At 38.1% G+C, this 22,032-nt stretch overlaps 1 protein-coding gene and 1 long non-coding RNA gene across 15 annotated transcripts in view; one reads left to right on the top strand and one right to left on the bottom strand.

Moving 5' to 3' along the window:
* Window positions 1–22,032, bottom strand: part of NCKAP5 (NCK associated protein 5) — a 656,435-nt gene that overhangs the window by 417,248 nt on the left and 217,155 nt on the right. For 12 of the 14 annotated variants that reach the window (XR_005554850.1, XM_039328230.1, XM_039328233.1 and 9 more), the window contains one exon: window positions 19,289–19,362. The exons of 1 other annotated variant lie outside the window; for it this stretch is intronic. Coding sequence is in view for 11 of the 13 variants with exons in the window: in XM_039328229.1 (XP_039184163.1) it covers window positions 19,289–19,362 (74 nt within the window). In the remaining 2 variants the exon portion in view is untranslated. Of the gene's footprint in view, window positions 1–1,216; window positions 1,495–19,288; window positions 19,363–22,032 lie in introns of those variants that run through there. One more of the 14 variants, XM_039328237.1, reaches the window with a different exon arrangement.
* On the top strand, window positions 1,006–22,019 carry LOC120301258. Its single transcript, XR_005554852.1, has 3 exons — window positions 1,006–1,136; window positions 19,776–19,883; window positions 20,992–22,019. It is a non-coding gene; the product is annotated as an uncharacterized LOC120301258 (long non-coding RNA).

Genomic DNA, 22,032 nt, shown 5'->3' with positions numbered 1-22,032 from the left:
CAGCCGCCTCCAAAGAGTTTGCAAACAGCAGGACAGGGGACAGCAGAAAGAACAAGAACAGGAGCCAGTGGAGGCAAAGGAGAAGGGCCCTGAGAGCAGCAGGAAGAGATGAAGCAGGAGGGGACAGAAAGGCCCAACAGTGGGAGCACAGACCTCAGGACCAGGCAGCAGCAGGAGTTGGAGGAAATGGAAATCAAATGGGGGGATTTGGGGTGGAGGAGGGTTTACAGAAGCCCCGATGCAAGGCTACCAGCAAGTTGAAGCGACAGAAGCTTGTCGCCAAAAGCCAGCCTGTCTTTAGGCTAACCCGATCTGCCCACCCCCAAGGCCACCTCTTCGTCCCCATTCCCCAAGCATCCTAAACGAATCCTTCCCACTCCCTCGGGTCACGCTCGTCACAAGCAGTCTCCAGCAAGCCGCGCATAAGCTGGGCAAAAACTTTAAAAAGAGAAGGACGCCGCTGCCCATCCTTGCCTGCGCTTCAGAAGCGTGGGCCTCCGATGCCCCTGACATTCCACCAGGGCACGTATCGTTACGACTACTACACGCCACGAACGGGTCAGACAAACGATCGCCCAGGACTCACGAAACATTCAAAACCCAGGGCTACACGCTCCCAAGAACCCGTCATGACAACGCCACAGTGCCCCCTCTCTCCCTTATCTACGAACAGACCTAACTAAGAAAGCATCAACCTGCCAGGGTCGAACCGCGCGCTCAGCGCCTAGAAAGAGAGAGAAGGACAGAGAAAGAGACCCGCTTCGCAACGGGGTCACCAAGTTTGCACCGGGGCTCGAGCCCATGCGCGAGCGCACACCTCGGCCTCGCGCACTTGTCCGCCCTTCACGGACTCCCCCTGAACGCCCGCGCTCCCGCCGCGGCGAGATTGGCCAGCCGGTGGACACATGCTCGGGGTCAGCCGCTGCTCCATCTTGCTTTCTCTCTCTCTCACACACACACACACACACAAACAAGCACAGCGACCCTCGACGCCGCTCACCCCCCCCTCCATCCCACCCAGCGTTCCTTTACCTTTGCCTTAAACCAGGAGAGAAGGGGAGGAGACGTGGGGGGGGGGGGGAGAGAGACACGCCAGAGGGCGGGGTCCACTTCAGAACAGGAGGAGGAAAAAACAGGTGAGGGGAGCAAAACGCGCAAGGAAAGAGGGGCGGCCGGGGAAGGGAAGAGGGAAGGCTCGGCGCAATTGCTGCCTTACCTGGTCTGCGGAGTGGCATTTTGCAGGCGCCGGGCAAGGGCGGGGCCTCTACGCTCCCCGGGGACCCGCCGGAGCAGCCCAGGAGCCCGACGGCGGCAACCAAAGCAGCCCCCGAGTTTCTAAACTTGGCATGGGATCTCCCAGCATTAGCGGACGCAGCCCGGGACGCCGCCGTCGCCGCTTCTTCCGCTTTGTTACGCTGCCGCCGGGCTGTCTCTTGCTGGCGCTCCCTGTCGGGCTGCGGCAGGGCCGCCGCTTCGCGTGTGCTCGGGGCGGGCCGGCCAGGCGGCGGGCTGGGGAAGGTGGTCTCTGCTGCGGGGAGGGGAGCGGAGACGAGGCTAGGCGGCACGACGGCAGCTCCCCGAGGGGACGCCGGGTGACGGGCTCCCAGCCGTGCCCCGTTAGTCCGGGTTGCGGTTGGGGCCTATTAATCCCCCCCTGACCGGAGGAAGCTGCTTAGGATCGCGGTTGTCCAGAGTGCTGCAATCAGAATCCGTCGCAACTGAACGGCTCCGACAAAGCTTTGCCTGCAAGGGGTTGGGGAAGGGGGGGGGGAGCTTGTCTGAGGAAAACTGCTATTGTGTATTGGAACTGGGGGGTCTCGGGAGGGAAGAGACAAGTGGAGAAACTAAGCGGCTCTCTGGTTTCCCCCTCCCTGCTCAGCAGTCAAGTTCATCTTAACAGAGAGAGCAAGGGCTTCCTCCCTCTCTGGATCAGATGTGTGGACTGCAATTCCCAGAATTCCCCAGGCAGCATGCTGCCTGAAGAATTGTGGGAATTTGACATCCATTCGTTTGGAAACTTCCAAGATTGAGAAAAACTGCTCGAGATTCTGACAAATCCCTTTCTAATGACAAAATGCAATTGACCCTTTGTAATGCAGAACCAAAATTGGTGTGATTATACCAATCATTTTCTCTCTCTCTCGAGGGAGGTAAATCACACAAGACATTCAACCATAGTCTAATTTACAGACCAATAAAGGCTGGTATCACAGTGCATATCAAATCAAAAAGAAGCAAATTATGTTATAGTTTATCATGAGATGTGTACCCAGCCTATGGATTATACCTGAAGAAAGTCAAATATGTGGGTTATGCAGATATACACATACATGCAAGATTTGACCCTGGGATTATTTTTTTTTCTCTTGATAAAATATAGAGAAGAAGCCAGATAGATAGTCTTAGTGGAAAGATGCAATTGGAGCATGCTTTTGAGGAAAGGAAAGGACTTTAGTAAAGACAAAGCTCTCAAGTATATTGGATAATTCAAACACCATTTCCAATTTATATTTCTCAGCCCTGAAGGTATAGAGCTCACAACAAGTCTAGAGACAGATGGAAAATATACAGCTTAAATCAGGGGTCCTCAATCCCCAGTCTCAGGACTGGTACTGGTCCATGGCCTGTTGGGAACCAGCCATGCAAGCCACGAGTGAGCGTGCAAAGTGTAATTTGCGCATGGTTAGGATCTAGGTTGGGCACATAAAATCATCCCCTCCCACCCCCTGTCTTAAATGTTAATATTAAAATGAAGTCACTTCAGCTGTACATTGGCTTATTATATAGTAAGGTACCAGAGAATTGTCAAAGTGTCAGTGACACAGAAGAAACTCCACATTGTGGATTATACGTGTAGCAACTCTTAAAAATCTTGCCATTCTGCTCTGGTATAAAAGTTGTCTTCTTAAATGGAAAACTAAACCCAAAGCTAGCATTTTGCAAGTCTAAGATGACAGTCACCCTCCTGTTTAGATTATTGGTCTAGCTCAGTGTTTCTCAACCTTGACAATTTTAAGGCATGTGGACTTCAACTCCCAGAATTCCACAGCCAGCAATGCCTTAAAACTGTCAAGGTTGAGAAACACTGGAGCCTCTGGCTTATTAATGGTTGTAACATTCTACGTGAAATTCAGTACAGACTCCTCTTCCTGAAATCTTAATAAGGAATCATGACATCCAAGACTTCTGGCCATTGTGATTTCCTTAAATTTCTGAGCCAGATAATTAGCTAAGTGGAATCCTTGGTGGTCTCTAAGCTTGGCTGTTTGCTTGCAGCCTTTTCATTACCCAGGGCTCACTGATGATGTTATCTACTCAGCTAATGGAACATCTTCATAATGACCATCAAGGACTCCATAGTTCAACCCTGAGCTATTGTACATATACTCTCTTCTAAGTTCTATTGGAATCTGCTAAGTATTTATAAAAATGTCTTCATTGAAATAATTGCTTGGAACCGTGGCAATTGGAAAATATTTTAAAAGTTATCTGGTTCAAATTCTAAAAATAGAGGGGCATGAAAACTGGATTTCTGATAGATCAGTCTTTAAAAAACAACTTCCAACTAAAGAAACAAAATAGCACAAACTACAGTCAGAAAATAAAAGAAGCACTTAGACACATCTGGGATTGACTTTGTTTCCAGTTATATCATTGAGAAAGCAAGCAGCAAGACCTTAGAGCAGTGTTTCTCAACCTTGGCAAAAAGCTGGCAGGAGAATTCTGGACATTGAAGGCCACACATCTTTAAGTTGCCAAGGCTGAGAAACACTTTTTTGAATTTCAAGTGGTCCAACTCCAGTCAGAGGAAAGTGGAAAAAGTAATGCTTCTGGATGCATACACAAAATTCAGCCAGGAGAAAAAAAAGTTCTCTAATGACTTTATGATGAGAAGGTTCTTCTCCCTATTACCTATAATTTTGCTCAACATTTTAGTTATTTATACTTTTTAAAAGTTGTGAACAGTAATTGTACTTGCGTATTTAATTTCATTTTTTTTAATGTCACTGTGATTTAACACATAGATAATATATCAATCTTATCCATCACATTAACACCGGTAATTATTTCAAAAAAACATTCTCACATGCGATTGTACCACAGGATATCCTCAGTATAAAATTCACATTAAAAAAATAATGATAAGAGAGCATGTGTTCCCATCTGGGACAAGTACAGTATATGACTTTGTGCAGAAATGTATGACATTACTAATGGAAAAGAAACAGAAATTGAGGGAAATAATCCCGATTAGTTGACAGGTATATGGGTGCTAAATCATAAATAAGGAAGTAGAATCGTTTAGGCTCCAGTTCAACCCATCACTTAAGCATGCATTTAAATTTAAAAATATAAATAATCCTTCTTCCACTTCTCTCAAAGCATATGTAGCATAAACACAATGGAATTCGGTACGGGCATAAGTGACCTTCTGGTTTATGCATACATTCCTTGATCCTCAGTCCATCAGCACTCACGTTTGTAATAGAGTGTGCAATATATTCAACCATGACAGAATAAGACAGAGTATTACTATAAAGTCTTGCCATATTATCAATCCCTCTATTTCAAGAGCGACCTTGTTAATTTTAAACCTGTTAGCCTAACATTGACTTTCAGTACAATTATGGAAAAGTTGATGGTAGAACTTTTAACATTTAATGCAGCTGTCTTAAAGACAAAATATAGTTACATTCAGCCATCATGGACTTCTTTAGATGTTTCCTAAGTGCCCTACCAAATACAACTGGTTTGTTTTGTTTGATGGGATCTGTACTATATAGGCCAATTAACATCATTTTGACAGAATGCTGATATGAGGAAAAACTATTAGCATATTCAGTGTCCTTAAGTACTTATAGCAGTGTGAGTAGCTTTTGTTGAAGAAAACATTTGTGCAAGGTGCACCAAGTCACCCAATATTGTATTATAATCATTTGTGTTCACTCTTGGTATTAGTTATTCCTGATTTAAATAAATGTTATATTAGCAGCAGAAGAAAAAAACTCTGAAGATGCAGGAAGGTTTTATGCATATCTGTAAAAAAAATATAGATAGAAGGTAAATGCTTATCACTTTGCTACATGAATGTGAGATATGATGAGTCTGTCAAAGAAAATCTTCTGGCCTTCAATTTACATTCACATAAAATAATAATATTAACAGCAACAATAAACCCATTACTGGTAGAGCAAAGCAAGCAGGAAGAGCAATATAACTCTCAATTTAATAGTAGCTCAGTTTGACTCCTAGCAAGGCTCCAGACTGAAGCAACACCTCAGGATAAAACTGACCACCTTGCTCAGGCAGCCAATTTGTTTCTGACTAGTGCTGTCTAAATGTGTCAGGGCAGTATGCCTTAGTCATACCAGTGAATGACATGACCTGTATATCAAATCTTTTAAAATTACTAAGATGTACAATATTTCAGACAGAAACAATAATGCTGAAGTTACTAGAGAGGCCTTTTTTTTAAAAAAAAAAAATTCTCTTAATTTTAAGAATAAATTATGTACTTTCTACCAATGGAACCAATGGAAAGTCAAAACTGCAAATCCTTCTGTTCATCTTTGTGCAGCTATTTACACGAGTGAATTGTTGGGGTGTGTGTGTGTGTGGTTTTGTGTTGTATGTGATGAATACTGCTTTATAAATCTGCAAATATCTTTACAAAAACCCGTTTCAGTAATAATTATGTAGTTCTATATTTATATACATATATGAATTAAGCCTTGAGCAAGACTGTTCAAATGCATTCCTGATTTCATTTACAAGATGCAAAAATGACAAATTATCTCCAAGAACTACAACACAAATATTTATACCATGGTTACATAAACAGCATGTTCTAATTGCTGAAATACAAAGCAAAAATAGTTTCAAGCACAATATAACATTATGAAACATACCTTTCATTTCTAGGACAACCGAAAAGAGGGAGATTCATCAGAAGAAAATATCAGGAAAACTTCATTGCATAAAATATACTTCTTTTTTTTTTGTTATGTGTTTGAAGCTACTGTGTTTCCCCCAAAATAAGTGCAGGCCTTATATTTATTTTGGCCCAAAAAAACCTGTTAGGGCTTATTTTTGGAGTGTCTTATTTTGCAGGCAGAGGCTCGGGGAGGGAAGAGGCAGTGCCATCGCGGGTGGGGCAGCAGGCCCGCTGGAGGACCAGGTGGGGGGGGGGCAAACAGAGGAACTAGTTTTGCATGGAACAAACAAGGTAGAAGTTACTGTTACCGCATCAAAGGCATTTAGTCCGAGATGACCAGTGAATGTGGTTTCAGCTTTTACACTATCTCTTGACTAGAAAGGGTCTAATTCAGGGATCGCTCCCCTTTTCTTTCAGCATGGCCAAGCTCCCTGCACTTCTTTACAATTCTGCCTCAAAGTCTCAGCGATTCAGTTCTCTCAACACTAATGCTGCCACCGCTACTGCCATAGAGACTTTGAGGCAGAATTGTAAAACGCAGTGAGCTTGGCCATGCTGAAGGAAAAGGGGAGCGATCCCTAAATTAGACCCTTTCTAGTCAGGGAACAGTGTAAAAGCTGAAACCACATTCACTGATCACCTCCGACTAGCCTTTGATGCGGTAATAGTAACTTCTACCTTGTTTGTACCATGCAAAACTCCGTAGTTCCTGTCCCTGCCCCTCCCAGCCACACCTGGGCTATCTCATGTCCCATACGAGTGACATCAAGCTGGCCACACCCACCCCACCACCACCCCAGATAACCACAATGCTAGGGCTTACTTTTGGGATAGGGCTTGTATTAGGCTAGGCTTATTTTTGGGGTAGGTCTTATTTTTGGGGAAAACACGGTAGGTTTACATACAGGTACTATCTCTACACTTAAGCAACCCACCAAAACTGAAAAACACCCATTTCCAGAGACGTAGATTTCATCACCCATCCTTGTACATCTTACGCAAGCTGTTTCCAAAAACCACCTTTATCAAGCATTTGTATCAACACTAATCACACCAAGCTCAAGCTAGGCAATGCAATATACCTTTTGTTGCAGGGTATTGTAACAGGAGAACAGCCTTTGGAAATACCATGAGGCTTCCACGCATGAGCAGCTCTGTATCAATACAAGTTTATATCGGGCAACCACATGAAGAGTTAGTACTGCTTTATACTGCACTGGTAAGACCACACCTGGAATACCATGGGCAGTTGACACTCTAGAAAGAGTGCTGAGAAGAGCAGCAAAGATCATTAGAGGGCTGGAGGCTAAACTGTACAATGAATGGTTGTGGGAACTAGGTATATCTAGAGAAGTGGTTTTTGAGAAGAGATTGGACATTCATTTGTCCAGAATGGTATAGGGTCTCCTGCTAAGCAGAAGGTTGGTCTAAAAGATCTCCAAGGTCCCTTTCAACTCTGTTATTCTGTATTCTATTCAATCAGATTAATTTCTTGGAAGCATGAGAGTAGATACCAGTTCATAACCCTGGATACCAAGAATGAAGAGCTCAAATAAGAAATAACTACATTAGATTTGTTCATCACTTCTTCAAAAACCAGTAAGAGAATCTTATATTGGAGCCACTATATACCATACATATGCCATGTCAGAAACAACACTCTTGGGAATTTTGCTTGCTTCAAAAATGGTACTGGTTCAGGATCATGACCTACATATGCATTATAATTAACTGGGCAGATGAGGGAAGAGGCGGAGCCCCAGTGAAAGATATCCCATTGATTATTGCTTCTCAAAGACTGTTCATACAACACATTGAAATCAGTTGTAAACCTAGCAAGTCCATTTGCACATGCTAAGATTGTTAGTTCTAAACTTACTTAAGTGGCTTTCCATCTTGTTATTTTGATGTTGACCTTCTATGAGGGTTTTTTTTTAAAAAAATGGAGAGGTTGTATGCTGTATAAACTAGATAATTAAATTTTGTGCATACGGTGCAAAACCATAAATGCATTAATTCAGTAATCATGTTAAGCATGGTATGGGAACATAGCCAGAGAATTAATGTAACTGTTGAATAGGGAGCTAGACAGGTTTTCATAAAAATGTTTTTTACTATGGAGCCAGTTCCATCTTTATGGTTTCTTGAAGGGATGCCTGGGCACGATAAAGTGTTTTTTTAGAGGTCATTCCAGAAATTATAAATTCACATAACATAGGATTGCTAGCCAAATTGAGGGAAAACCAAAGATTTCTCCCCATAAGGCATGTCTGATCTCTAACACTTGGCAATGATGATGGCTAAGCTGGAATGAGAAAGATCTTTAACAAATGCATAGACTGTCTGAGAAATAAATGAATGGCTGAATCCAACTTGTTGAGGATTTAATTTTGGCAAGAAGACATGAGTGTACAAATACATACCTGAGAATATGTAGTAGTGGCATATATTCACAAAAGAAGTCTGAGGAAATTTAAGCATGAATGGCTTCCATACATACTATATACTAATAAAGGGGAATATTTGAAGCTTGGGTTGAAAGGAATATCATTTATGATGTTACCTAGTTCAGATAATAAAACATCTGCAAGAAACAACCAAGCTCAGAGAGCATCAAAGACCCTCATACTATATGGCAAGGCAAATGTAAGTATGTATGGTTTTTAAGGGATATGAGAACTGATCAAATAATTGAAATTAGAGACAGTAAAAATTTGAAATCTTTACAACTATTTAGCATTATAGTATAAAGAGGAAGGAAATGCTATTTATTCAGTTTTTAGTTTTTCAATTTTTGTATTTTTAAGCAACAAATAGTGGAGATTTTAGCCGAGAGATTTAAATCCTTATTTACATTGTTCAGATAATATGTGTCAGGTTCCGGCTGAGAAGCCCAAAGAAATAAAACACCAGAGTCATTGCGATCTCTAATGTAACCTTTATTAGCCATTAGCAAACCGGTAAGATAGAAAGGTATCTAGCTCTGAGGAAATGGCGGGAAGCAGATAATTAAAAGAGTGAAACTTTCCCTCCCCTATCTGACAGTTCAGGTCACATTGTCCAATATATCTTCCAGCAATTATTATGAGAGGAAACTCTGGTTCCTCAAAACAACTCTTCAATGACTTCAGCTCTCGTGTTGATAAGGAACACCTGTGGACCCAAAACTCTCCCTTCCTTCCCCCCCCCCCCACTATTGGCAAGCTAGAAGCATGCAGCGGTCCTAAAGACAATAGGATTCATACCTTGACAATATAATTTACTGTTTTCTATAATTAATTTCTAATCAAGGTTACACTGTACAAACTTGTTCACTTATAGATGTTACATTTATGTATCAATTAATTATACATACAGTACATATATATTGTGAGATGGGCAGCTACATAAATTTAACAAATGCATACATAGGAGAATAGGGCAACACTTGTTTCAGTGTGATAGAATGACAAATTGATGTTTTGCAATATATTAAAAAAGCAATGAAAATAGAATACACAGTGCAATCCCCTCCTTTCCTTCCTCTCTTCTTTTTCTTTATCATTTCCACCAAGAAAATGAATGAATGAATATGCATGTATGAAAGATAAGGACTCAGCAACAAATGCCTTACAATTGTTAAACTAAAATGTGCTTGAGCTAGTACTGAACATCCTTGAATTCAAAGAGTGCTGGCAAATCTTTGAACATTTATCTGTTTTTCATTAAATATTAAAATTACATTGTTACAACTTCAAAGAAAAGTACAAGTTTCTAGTCACTTGTCAATGTCCCGTAGATGCTGACAATAGCAGCTACTTGGCTCAGCATTTCTAGCTGATTATAGTATGCCTTTTATTTTAAAAAATATTGCTTCCCTGGTAAGGAAGTCCATATAGCTTTTTCGCTCTTGGGGTTTTCTAAGTTAAAGCACATCTCAAATATATCAGCATGAAAGACTGTAGCAGCATGACATTTACTGTCCCCATTCCAGGTCTCTCCCCTGCCTCTGTTACTTCTCTTTCAAGTCACTGCAATCTTTTCCCAGGGGGAAAGTATAAATGCAGAAGGCTCTTGGCAACAAATTCAAGAAGCAGAACTCTTTGCTGGCAATCAATGTGCCTTTTCAGTGAGCGCTCCGTACCTGATGATCAACAGAATTAGATGTACAGCATTTTCAAAGATTTAAAAGGCAGGAAACTATTTAATGATGCTTTCATAAATCTTGACCAAAGTGCTCAGAAATCAAAAAGAGAAAACCTGCATGATAAAGGATATGTTTCCTGTTTTCTCTGACAAATAACAGCAGTTGTTGAAGGTTGAATTTATTTTCATGAGAGAGACAATAATTGCAATTGACAGCATTTGTATCAGCAAAATGAAATCCACTCTTCTCCTAATTCCTGCCTGTCTTCTTGCTACCTAGAGATAGGCCAAGTATCAGAATTATTATTATCTTCTAATTTTAAAATATTTCAGAGGTAAGGATTGTGTGAAACAATCTGTGCTGTTGCACCTCAAAGCTACACAATAACTCCATTTATCATATATACAACACGATGTATGATGCATATTTTTAAAAATCACTTTCAAGAAACTCTGTAATAATATTTTCAAATCATAACACAATCTATAAAAAGTAACATTTTCCATTTTCAGAAATAGGTGTTTGTAATTTTTGAAAATATCTGATTCTTTTCTTTGTAAACTTCATAAAGAATTTATGTTTAGAGCTTCACAAAATCATTGTACTGTATTAAACTATGAATACATTTGCAGTTTGTTTGCTTTGTTGATCTTAGTATGTCATTTAATAATGGATCCCTAAATGAGATTAAAATGCTGAATGTTCATGTTTCCTTTCTTTCAAACTGTATTTTCACACGTGCAGTGATACAGTTATATATAACTGCTGTGCTCACTGCCCTTCATCTGAACCATGGATTATAGTTCAAGAGCACCAGACAATAACCATCTGCCTTGCACAGATGGGATCAGGCAAAATCAAAGGTGGACTTTTTCTAATCCTTAATAACTTTTCAAGTTGAGTGCATCTGAATATAAAGAGTTCATTTCTCAGAATGAAAGCAATAAAAATGAAGCGGGCTCCCTAAAATCACATATTTAATGTTTAATGAGAAAATATAGCACAAAGTTAGTTGAAAAATGGGAGCTATATGAATGTTTAAATAAATGCATGCATGCATGCATACATTCATACATACATACATACATACATACATTCTACTACGTTCATATATCTGAGCTTTTAAAAAATACCTGTATTTAAAAAGTACTCTGATTCTGGTCAATTGTGTAAATTAGAACAGTTAATGTTTATAATAGATTCTGCTCCAACCACAGTGATTTTCTTGAAAATCCTCTGATAAACTATTAGCCTACCATTGGTAATAGGTACTAAAAGGGCTTTTTGCATATCATGAAGTAGGTATAACTGGAAATCTTCTGATCTAAGGAAATCTTCTGATCTAAGGTCATCTGTCTCCCCACAATTATAGCAGACCAATTCTTCCCTCCTCCCCACTCCATTAGCTTAAGTGGGGGCCAGTAATGGAAATCTCTAGAACTGAAAACCCCATTAAAGTCCCCTGGCTTCCTTTCCTAAATCACATGAGCTTTGAAAATGGTGAGGATCCATCATGTCATATTCCACCAACCTTATCTGGATCGTGCTCAATGATAATCAAGCTTGAATCAAAATAAAGAAGTTTTTGCAAAGCATTGTTATACTTTCATTCTGTAATTCTCTGCAAAATTACATGAGACTTGAACAATCCACTGATGTTAATGTATCAGGTCACCTAGCGGATTAAAAATCAATTCCTGTATAATCCATATTCAGGAATAGAATATGGTTGCTTCATTCCCAGTCTCAAGTGTAATAGCCATATTTAATATTTTAATATTATAATTGCCAAATACATTGCTGTGCAGTAGCTAGAAAAGGGAGGAAGAAGTCTGGATCATGAATATCATACAGTTGCTAAACCCTAGCATATATTTGGTTTCCCTTTCTTCATTTTATTCCCAGGCTCGCATAAACTAACTCTTAAATTACAATCTTATCCCTGGCTCTTCTGAAGCAAGCCCCACTATTCTCGAGTGAGATTATTTTGACCTGCAGCTTTATTTGATCTATCCCTTGGATAATTAGAATGAATAAAAAGTTATGAACTATGCAATGAAAGAAATGTTGAAAAAAAGCAGAGTAATTATGGATGATGCATCTTTATCCAGCATTTTGAGAAACCTGCTGTCAAAGGAATGCCTTAGCATTCCAAATAGTGCTTCCTCAAAGCACCTGAGATGTCTTCCCTTCTCACAGCATTATGACACGATGGTATTAAATGTGCTTTTTGAGAAAGTGAGGGCTGATCCACACTGGGCTGATCCCAGCATGAGTCCAGACTCCTCTGATAATTTCTTGAGGCAAGGAATGCATGATCTTTTTGATAGCCCACCAGGAAGGCAACATCTACCTGCTTTTTCCTGGTACTTATTAAGTCACGTTTTCTATTTGTCCTGACACTATCTCTGCTGTACACTTTGTCTGCTGTGCTCTTTTCATTGTATGCAAACACTTGCCCAGGCAAACCGTATGCAGGATGGAGATGCCTATATAGATAGTTTATTCTTGAAACAAGGTCATCAGCTGAAAACCCAGCTTTCTTTCTATTTAATCTCACTGGTATAATAGAGAATTTGTAGATCTTAAAAACAAAAAAGCAGGTGAAATTGACAAGCTTCTTTCTAGATCAAATGACAGGAAGAAATCCCTTCCTTCCTTCCTTCCTTCCTTCCTTCCTTCCTTCCTTCCTTCCTTCCTTCCTTCCTTCCTTCCTTCCTTTGTAAATCCACTGATGCTCTCCCCATTGTAAATCGTCTGATGCTCTCCCCTAGTGCTCCACTTAACAATTTAAGTGATCGCTTAACAATTGCAACTGGGATAGCTGGGATTATGATTGCTGAGTGAAGTGGTCATGTGACATCTCACTTAGTGACCACTCTGCTTAACAACCAAGATTTTGAGCCCAATTTTGCGTAAATAGAGGTGTTTTGCAGAAAATAGCAATAGTATTTTAATATTTTGGCTCCCCCCCCATGTAGGTCATTCTGAGCCACTGAAAGTTGAGCGTCATAAAAATGTTAAGAAATAAAAAATAAGTAACATAAGTGAACTTTTACTGTTTGGTCTTTGAACAGAGAGAGTCCCACCTCACTCACATATCTGGACTGAGTGAAGCTTCTCTTAGAAGAAAAGTGGCGGCAGCTGGAATTACCAGCTACTGCCCTATGGGAGGTGGCAGTTCCAGGGGATATATGAAGATCTTAAGGAAAAGACTCTTTTTTTTAAAGAAAAATCTTTTACGGTTTTAAATGCTAATTTGCTGAATTAGAAAAGTAGATCTATATCTAAAATTAGATTGGAGAGTCTCCCTCTATATTGCTGCATTAGAGCTGCCTACAATTTCTGTGAACCATAGGAACTTCTAGAGAATCTTGATTAAAATATCTCACTTGTGTTGTTTTTAATCTTGTACTTTGTCTCCTCCACATATGCCTCTTTAAATCATTGGCAGTAGAGAAGGTGTCTGTAAACGAAACTGCAGGTGGATAGCAAAGAGTTTACTATCTCTTTGCAAAAAAAACCACAAAACAATTCTATGTGAATCGCTGCTGTTCCAGGCTTAATGTGATGGAATTCCCAGAGCCTGAAAAATGAAAATGGACATTTTGAAAATACTGAGGAACAAGAACAGATGGGATATTTTTATGGCATCAGATGATTAGCATCCTCCCCATGAAGCCAAGAATGAGAAAGAGGATCAAATGCAATAGGAAGCACACAGACACTTTGACACATTTGCTAATGAGAACCAAGTTACATAAATTCAGTTTCCAAAATTCTGTAACACAAATCCTTTTTTCCTCACAATAAATCTGCCTATTCGGAATTTGTGCCATAATCTCACTTTTTGTGGTACTGAGCTGACTTAAGGGCGGTATCATATCTCAAAATTATCTAAATCTGAGTTTAAAATGTTATACTTTAATACTATGTTGATGTAATTTTAATATTGACTATATAAAAGTATGGGAGAAAATACTGAAAGACCTGAAGAACAGTTTCATCACCAGGCTAAGCCTTTATTTCTTTTTCAATTTCTTTCGTAGCTCTCCCATCACTGATTTCTACTTAATCTTTCCTAAAGTCTAATTCACTAGAGTTTTACTTCTAGTCTCTGATTGTCACTTCAGTATAATCCACCCATTCTCCTCAACTAATAAATAGTTCTGATAAATAAATAAATGCAAACCATTCTATTACTTTTGAAGAATCAAATCCATTACAGGAATTGATGATGTACTACATGTTTGTAATAAAATAGATGCAAATTAATAATTGATTAATAAGCTTTTAAATTTCTTGTTTGACCAAAATTTCCACTATGGAATGTTAGCTCTTGCATGATTTTATTTATTTTGTTAAATAGTCAGAAATTGCTTTCTCCAATTTAATAGATAATTTTGTATCAGAGGTAAAATTTTCTGTTATTGAATATTATTATACAGAAGCTGAATACAATTAATATTAGGCTTGACATACTTACAGAGGAAAATAATTTCTAACACAGCTAAATGAGCATCAAAATTTTCAAAGCATAAAATATAAATATAAGAAAAAGGCAGACAGGCAGACAAACTGGAAGTAGATCATATCTCAAAATTACCTAAATCTAGATTTAAAACTTTCTATTTTAATGTTATGTTGATATTATTATAATATAAAGTATATAAAAAGCAAAGGAAAAGATGCTGAAAGCCTTAAAAAGTTGGATTTCAACAGATTGTTAAGAGGTTTTATCTTCTGCTATAGTAACAAAATACTGAGGTGCAAAATAAATCTGGAATGCAAGTTCTTGATCTATTTTTGCAAAATGTTATGAAACATGAGCTAAGCCTAAGTATCCCCCAGGAAATGAGATAGTAGCAATAAATTTTCATGCTCCAAAACAGATGGCCATGTCACATGAAGAAAGCAAAATGTATCATGTGAAATGAGAAAGGGGAAAAAAAACACCACCTTGTCCACATGTTCTTACAAACTGCTCTATGTGTGTTATGATAGGCATTCTGTATGAGCAGCATGACATCACTTTTAGTCTCCTCTCTCTCTCATCTCGGTTGCTATAAATCAGCTGGACTGTGAGTAATGCTGAAGGAGTTAAACGTTCAAAACTTGTGTCTGTCTCTTTTATTAGCTAGCTAGAGTAAACTGGAGGCTATCGTTCATTGTCAGGTTCAGCATCCAATGACCCAATACGTTAATTTGTGGCAACCACAAATCAAGGGCATAATGAAGTCTGAGAAAGTGGTCTATCCTGATTTATTAGGACATCTGTCTGACTATAGACAATCTAGTGTTGCCCTTGGACAGCATCAGTTATTCCCATGGTCTTCTACTTATCAGACTGGCCTTCAAAAAAAAAGAAGAATGCCAGAGGAACTTGCCAATATCTCAAGGTTTTGCTTCAGTATTTGGAGAGATAAATTAAAAAAAAAAAAGAATCAAGTGAGATAGGCAAATATTAACTGGCACATAAATATTAACAGCAAAATTCTATTGTTTATACTATTATTGGAACTGAAATTAAAGGCTATTTAAGTTTGGGATGTTGGTTGAAATAGAGAAATAGAAAATGGTCTAGGACTCTAGGAAATAAAAGCAACAAACTTATGTGAAAATATGTTTTCTCTTTATATTTATATATTTCTCTTTATATAAGCAATATAATCTTGACTTTAAGAGTAAAAAAAAGTTTCTACTGTAACTTCTCATTTTTCTTCCTTATACTTTGAACTAATTGTAAAATTGTGCAAATCTAGATTCCACATGTGGATATTCAGCATTCTTTAGAGCAGGGCTTTTCAACCTTTTCACCCATTGTACCACTTTTAGGATATGGCAACATCCGAGTACCACCAGTCACCTAGCAAGGTGTCAAAAACTTGATGACCCCCCAAAAATGAAAAAAAGTGATAAAGTCCTGGTAGTCCTCGACTTACAATAGCTTGCTTAGTGACTCTTAGAAGTTACAATGGCACTGAAAAAAGTGCCCCCCAAGCCACAGCCAAGGAAGATACCTGCCTGCCCACCCGGCGGTGCTCTTCCTCCTGTCCGAGGTTTTCATTGTTGTGAGCATTTCTGTTGAGGATTAGCAGCAGGGGTGGGGTTTGGTTTTTATTCCCCCTGTCTGGTGGGTGGCTGCCGCAGGTTTTGGTCACTTCACATGACCCTGGGACACTGTGACCATCATAAATATGAATCAGTTGCCAAGCATTTGAATATAAATCACAAGACAAAATTCCAGCTGATCGGTGCTTCTTCTGGGCTCAGCAGAAGTACCAGAATCAGTGTAGCTTTCCAGCTGATTGGTGCTTCTTCAGGGCTCAGCAGAAGCATCAGGATCAGCGCCAAGTTCCAGCTGGAGCCTGGCACTGATCCTGGCGCTTCCACTGAGACTTGACACCCCGAAGAAGCGCCAATCAGCTGGAAAGCGGCACTCATCCTGGCATTTCTGCTGAGTCCTGACAGCCCTGCAGCTCCAGCCATCTCTCACTCAGGCTTGTGCGGTGCTGCCACCGGTTCAGCTCATTCCCCTCCCCTGCTACCACTTTTCTAGGATGGTCGCGTACCACCTGCCAGGTGCCAATGTACCACAGGTGGCACCCATACCACTGATTGAAAAGCCCTGCTTTAGAGAAGCAGATATTATCTTTGTTACAGCTCCTCCCCACCCACCCACCCTCTCAAGTAGTTTATATTGGTTGACCAGCTGTCCTAAATGGTGGTGAGCAGAGTGCTTCATGGGAATGCTAGAAACAATGAAAATCTACCTGTGTCCCCTTTTATGCTTAGGACCTAGCCGTGAGTCACACCTCTTCTGAAACTGCATGGCTTAATTCATCCCCTATTTTGATTTGGTAGGGGTCTAATAGAACACATTTCAAGATTACAACATCCATTGCAAATAAAAGCGATTGCACTTGATAATCCACAGATAGTGCATAGAGAGAATTACCTTATATATGCCCAGGAGTATCCAGGGCTTCTTCTTCATATTTTTTGAGGTTACTTGCAAACACTTAGAGGCTTTGGCATTGAACTATTTGTTTAAATAGCTTAGGGATGAGTTCATCTTTTTCAATTGCATAAGCAAAGATTTTCTTGAGTAGATACTGGGCTCAAATTATCCAAATACAACTTTTATCTGTTTCTGATAAAACAGATTTAAAATAAAGTTTACTTTAATTTGAAAAGATACGCATTGAAAAATAATATTTATCTAACTAGTATTATTTATCTCTCCCTATCCACCTCTTAATTACCTTTCATTAAATCATTCATCGCAACACAAATGTGTGTGTTTTCTTCATTTGTTTGCAGAAGTGCTTAAATGTCCCCCCCTTTATTTCTTGTAAGATATATAGACAAACAAACATATCTGTGTACAAATATGTACACAATAGTGTATTTTAATCAGCAACAAATCTTTCAAGTCACAAGGTGCTGAATCAATGGAACTAATAGTTAAGAAGTATTGGATTAAGGGGCCCTGAAATTGAGATCAAGTCTAGCAAGCAGAAACCTCAAACTAGAGGTCATAGACAAAAATGAGGCTCCATCTGTGAAATTTGTATCTGTCAAAGTCTTTCGTGCAGTCAGTGTGGCTAACAACTTAACAGACTCTGAGAAGAATGTAGCAAGATTATCTACAGCATAGAGAGGCTGAGTAGAATAGTCCAAGGCACTTCTTGGAATACTTACTTACTGGATTAAATAATTATCCAAGATTTTATGGATCTCTTTAGCTGCTTTTTTTTTTTAATGTTCCAGTTTTTAGCATTTAACATATGCAGTGCTCTGCCTGTTAATCATCTTCCCTTATTATCTGCTTTGGATTTACTTCATCTTATTCTACAGTCTTTAGACTTGTTTTTATAATTTTTCTAAATACTTTATGTGGGTCGTAGTTTTAACATATAATTTTAAGAACAGGGAATGCATTACACTGAATCAAATATAACGTTGTTGTGTGTTCTTTTCCCCCATTGAAAGCATAGGAAAGCATTTTACCTTTGATCTTAAAAGTTACAGAATAGAGAATAGAAAACGCACAAGAATAGAAAATATAAGATTACAGCTGTCACATTTAGCTGGGAATAAGAAACACTGTACTTAATTGGGTTAGGTCTGAGAAGATCAGCAGAAGACTGCCCTATAAGGATCCAGTTCTACAATTATACAGCCAACTGTAAGCCTAAATGAATATACTTTTAAAGAAACACATTTAGTGTTGCACTCTTAAGTTTGCATTTCTATACATAGAAATGTGTGTGTGTGTGTGTGTATCCCTTAGAAGGATAAATATTAAAAAAAAATATGGCCAGAAGCAAATGTGAGATTTCTGAGTCCTGATATAAGCTGTTCATTTTGGATAATACTACTCTGAGAATGATTTTCATTTCTGCAATGATACAAAGATACAAAGTTGGATAGTTACAGTTCTAAAAGGAAGTAAAGTCAACACATTGTTCAATTCATTAATCTATTCAGCAGTACACACAATTACAGTACCTACATTTTAAGTGTTCCAGTCTACATTTCAATCCCTGGGACAAAATAAACTTAGATACATCTGCCTGAGAAGAATTCATCTGCAGATTGCAGTCTCAGCTAAAACTATATATACACAAAGAGAAAACAATTTAATGCACACGTCATGTGGCCCTAACATTTTAGTTAAATTTATACACGAATGTTTTAAAAGCTTCTAAAATAATTAAAAATATAAATTTCTTCAATTTAATGAACACTTGTAAACTAGAATTTCAAAGGAAAAAAATTGGTATAATATTTTGCATCTCAATGATTTTTTCCTACTAAAGTGCAGCAGATTTTTTTTTAAAATCCTAATATATAAAATAGAAACAAGAATCTTATCAGTATAATGTACAAAACAGGAACCTATCTGGTAATGTGTTTACATTATTTTTATAGTATTGTTTTAATGAGCGATAAACTTAGTTTCATTAATTTATACTGAAAAGAAAATTTCTTTTTTGCAACATCTAACAGCAATATCAGTTAAACTTAGGTATTCATGAAAGTATATTCAGAATTATGAACATATATAGGAAGGACTTCGTTTGCTGACATTACATTTGACATTAAGAGCAAAGATAAGGGGAAATCCTGTATTGACATTGAAAGTATCGTCTGTGCTATTCTTACTCCTGATTAAATAGGAATAAGACCATGTTATTGATTTATATTCCAAATCTACCTACTTCCACAAGTTCCAGCGCTGTTCTTCCATGTGACTTAGCAAGTAATCTACGTATTTATTTGAGTCCATGTACTCCTTCAGAAAAGAAAAGAAAAATTATCAGTGAATTTCTGAAAGTCAAGAAGTGCGAGTAGATAAAAGCTTTTAATAATTTTAAAATCGCCATTTTCTGTCTCTACATGTCCCCCTACAGTTAAAAGCAGCTTTAAGAAAGGGGAAAAGTAGCATTTAAATTGAAGAAAATGACATAGGAAGGAAATTAAATGGTCCTCTAATTAGAGAGTTTCAATAACATTTGGAGTAAATAAATAAAAATAAAAAGCTCAGGAAAGTCCTTCTGACCTACGCACAGTATGATTTAATGGTAAAATTCACATAAATGGTCAGTTGGAATTCTAAAGAGAAGAGGGGGGAGGGAGAGGTTTTTTCTCCCCCTGTGGTCATATGTCTTGATTTTGTAACAACTTGAATTCCTTTGTGTTTTTTAGGTTAAAAATTAATGCAAAGCAGATCAATGGCAATTAGGATGTTCTCTTATTCTGTTATATAATGATATTTAAAATGCTTCATCAAGATGACAATGGATATTATCGCTGGTAAGAAAAATTCTGGGTTATGCACAGTATATATAATCAAGATGATAGTGCTTGTCTCTTGTTGTATTACCTAAAAACATCAAAATCCACTCCTCTCTTAGTAAAGCATGTATTTTTGCATTCATTGATTGTCACACTTTATTATTCATTGAGAAGGTTTGCAGCTGTAGAATTAATGGCAGGCTTTTATTTAACCATTTGTCCTCATAACTGAAGACTGCAAGAAAGTCCAAGTCTATCAATAATGCAATATTCCCACATATCTTTTTTTCATGAAGATATATATTACAAGATGACAACTATACCTTTTCTTTTCCTAGTGTTTTTCAGGAGGTTTCCCTAGCTTGGAATAGATTCTGAATTGAACTAGATGTTTTAATGCTGACACACCCCACTAGAAAACATTTGCAGGAGGACACACCAAAGAATTCTGAGGCATTTTTTTTAAATAGACAACTAAATTATACAATAGTGATTGATGGAATTGTAAATGGAAAATGCCAAAGCTTCACTGTGATTTGGATTTTGAATAACAACAATACATTGGGCCAGATGTTTCAGTCCATGAAAAGAATCTGATTAGGAAGAACAGAAAAGTTGACAATTGTGGCAGTTCACAATTGTGGCATTCCCACACTACCTGTTTTGCTATCCTAATGAAATTAATAAAATGGATTACTATATGACAATAAATAACTATCCTATAAAAAATTATCCTTAGTCTCAGTCTTAAAAATCTATTCAACATTTTAGAATAATGGCCAGATATTCAAATGCATTATGTAGCTGGTACAATTTTATGCTGTGTAGCAAATTCAGGTTGTATCACTGTTGCATTGATGAGATGATGTTGAATCTAATACAATAATTATATATCAAAATAATATGAAATAAATCTGTTGGAAAACATACCAGGCATCTCTGATTGCAGATATTTACATATTGATATTAGATAACCATATCAAAAAAGAGAGTTCTGGACACTGTTTTCATAACAGAAGTGGGGGGGGGGTATCAAGTTGGGGAAGACTATGCTGAGAATTAAGCTTGTGATCATCTTACCTCTCAATTTTGTTAGAACTTATGCTTCTATTTTGTTGAATTACAGGTTCCAACTTGGTTTTGAAGCAATCATCCAAAGAAAGCATACAGGAATGAATCTGTTATTGGAAATCATGCGGGGTCCTTGATGCTTTGTGGTTGCTTTCTTGCAGATGTTTCATTACCCAAACTAGGTAACTCATCAGTGCTAGGTCCCTGATTTCAAATTTGAGCTACAAATCTCTCCTTTTTGTTTTTTGGAAGGAGCAAGATATTATGATATCTCCTACTTTGTTCTTTGCTTGCCAAATCATAAACAGTAAAATATGAGCCTCAGTTAAAAAAAAAAATACAACTTGGAACAGCAGGGATATTTCTAAGCATTCTGTGCCTCTCCAAAAAGCCAGCATCTAAATCAGCATTGTGGTATATGGTCATTGTTATTGACCTGTTCTCCTGTTTGTATGGATTTTATTTTTATTTTTTTAAAAAAATGTTTTCCTATTGCGAAGAAAGCAAGTAATAAATTTGTTGGCCTTTGCAAGGTAGTCCATACAAGAAACAACTCAGAAGTTGTTTCTGAGTTCTAGTTCTAACTTTATTGTAAGGTTGCGTTAATAGATTCTTGCAAGTTTGGAAATCCATTTATCTCCCCCACCCTCGTCTTTACAGTCCAGAAAATCAGGGAGGGTACCTTTTGATACATTTGCCATCACCCCCACCTTCCTTCTGCAGACTCAGTTGTTGCTCATCTGACTGTTGTCTAGTCTGAGGCTCTTCCTCTTTCCTCCTGAGATCATCTCCACACACTATTACAAAATGATCTCAAATCCTTCCAGAGTTTATATTCTAAACTGCTAGAAAATATTAATATTTTATAAATTAATTATACATATAAGGAGTACCCCCAGCCGAAAGGTATGTTTTAAACGTTGCTGAACTCTGATCTACACAGAAGCTATGTATGTACTGGTAGCTGTGAGCTACATTAGACATTTCAACATCATTAAAACATCCTGCCTGTTTGGACGGAGGATAATTCTAGACATTTTAATAAGAAAATTCAGTTATTCAGACTGAAACAAAGACTTCTTATACTGTTGTAACC

This window comes from Crotalus tigris, unplaced genomic scaffold (genome assembly GCF_016545835.1).
Source record: "Crotalus tigris isolate CLP2741 ecotype Arizona unplaced genomic scaffold, ASM1654583v1 scf7180000024374.3283719, whole genome shotgun sequence".
NCBI lineage: Eukaryota > Metazoa > Chordata > Lepidosauria > Squamata > Viperidae > Crotalus > Crotalus tigris.
This window is presented reverse-complemented; position numbering and strand designations above follow the sequence as displayed.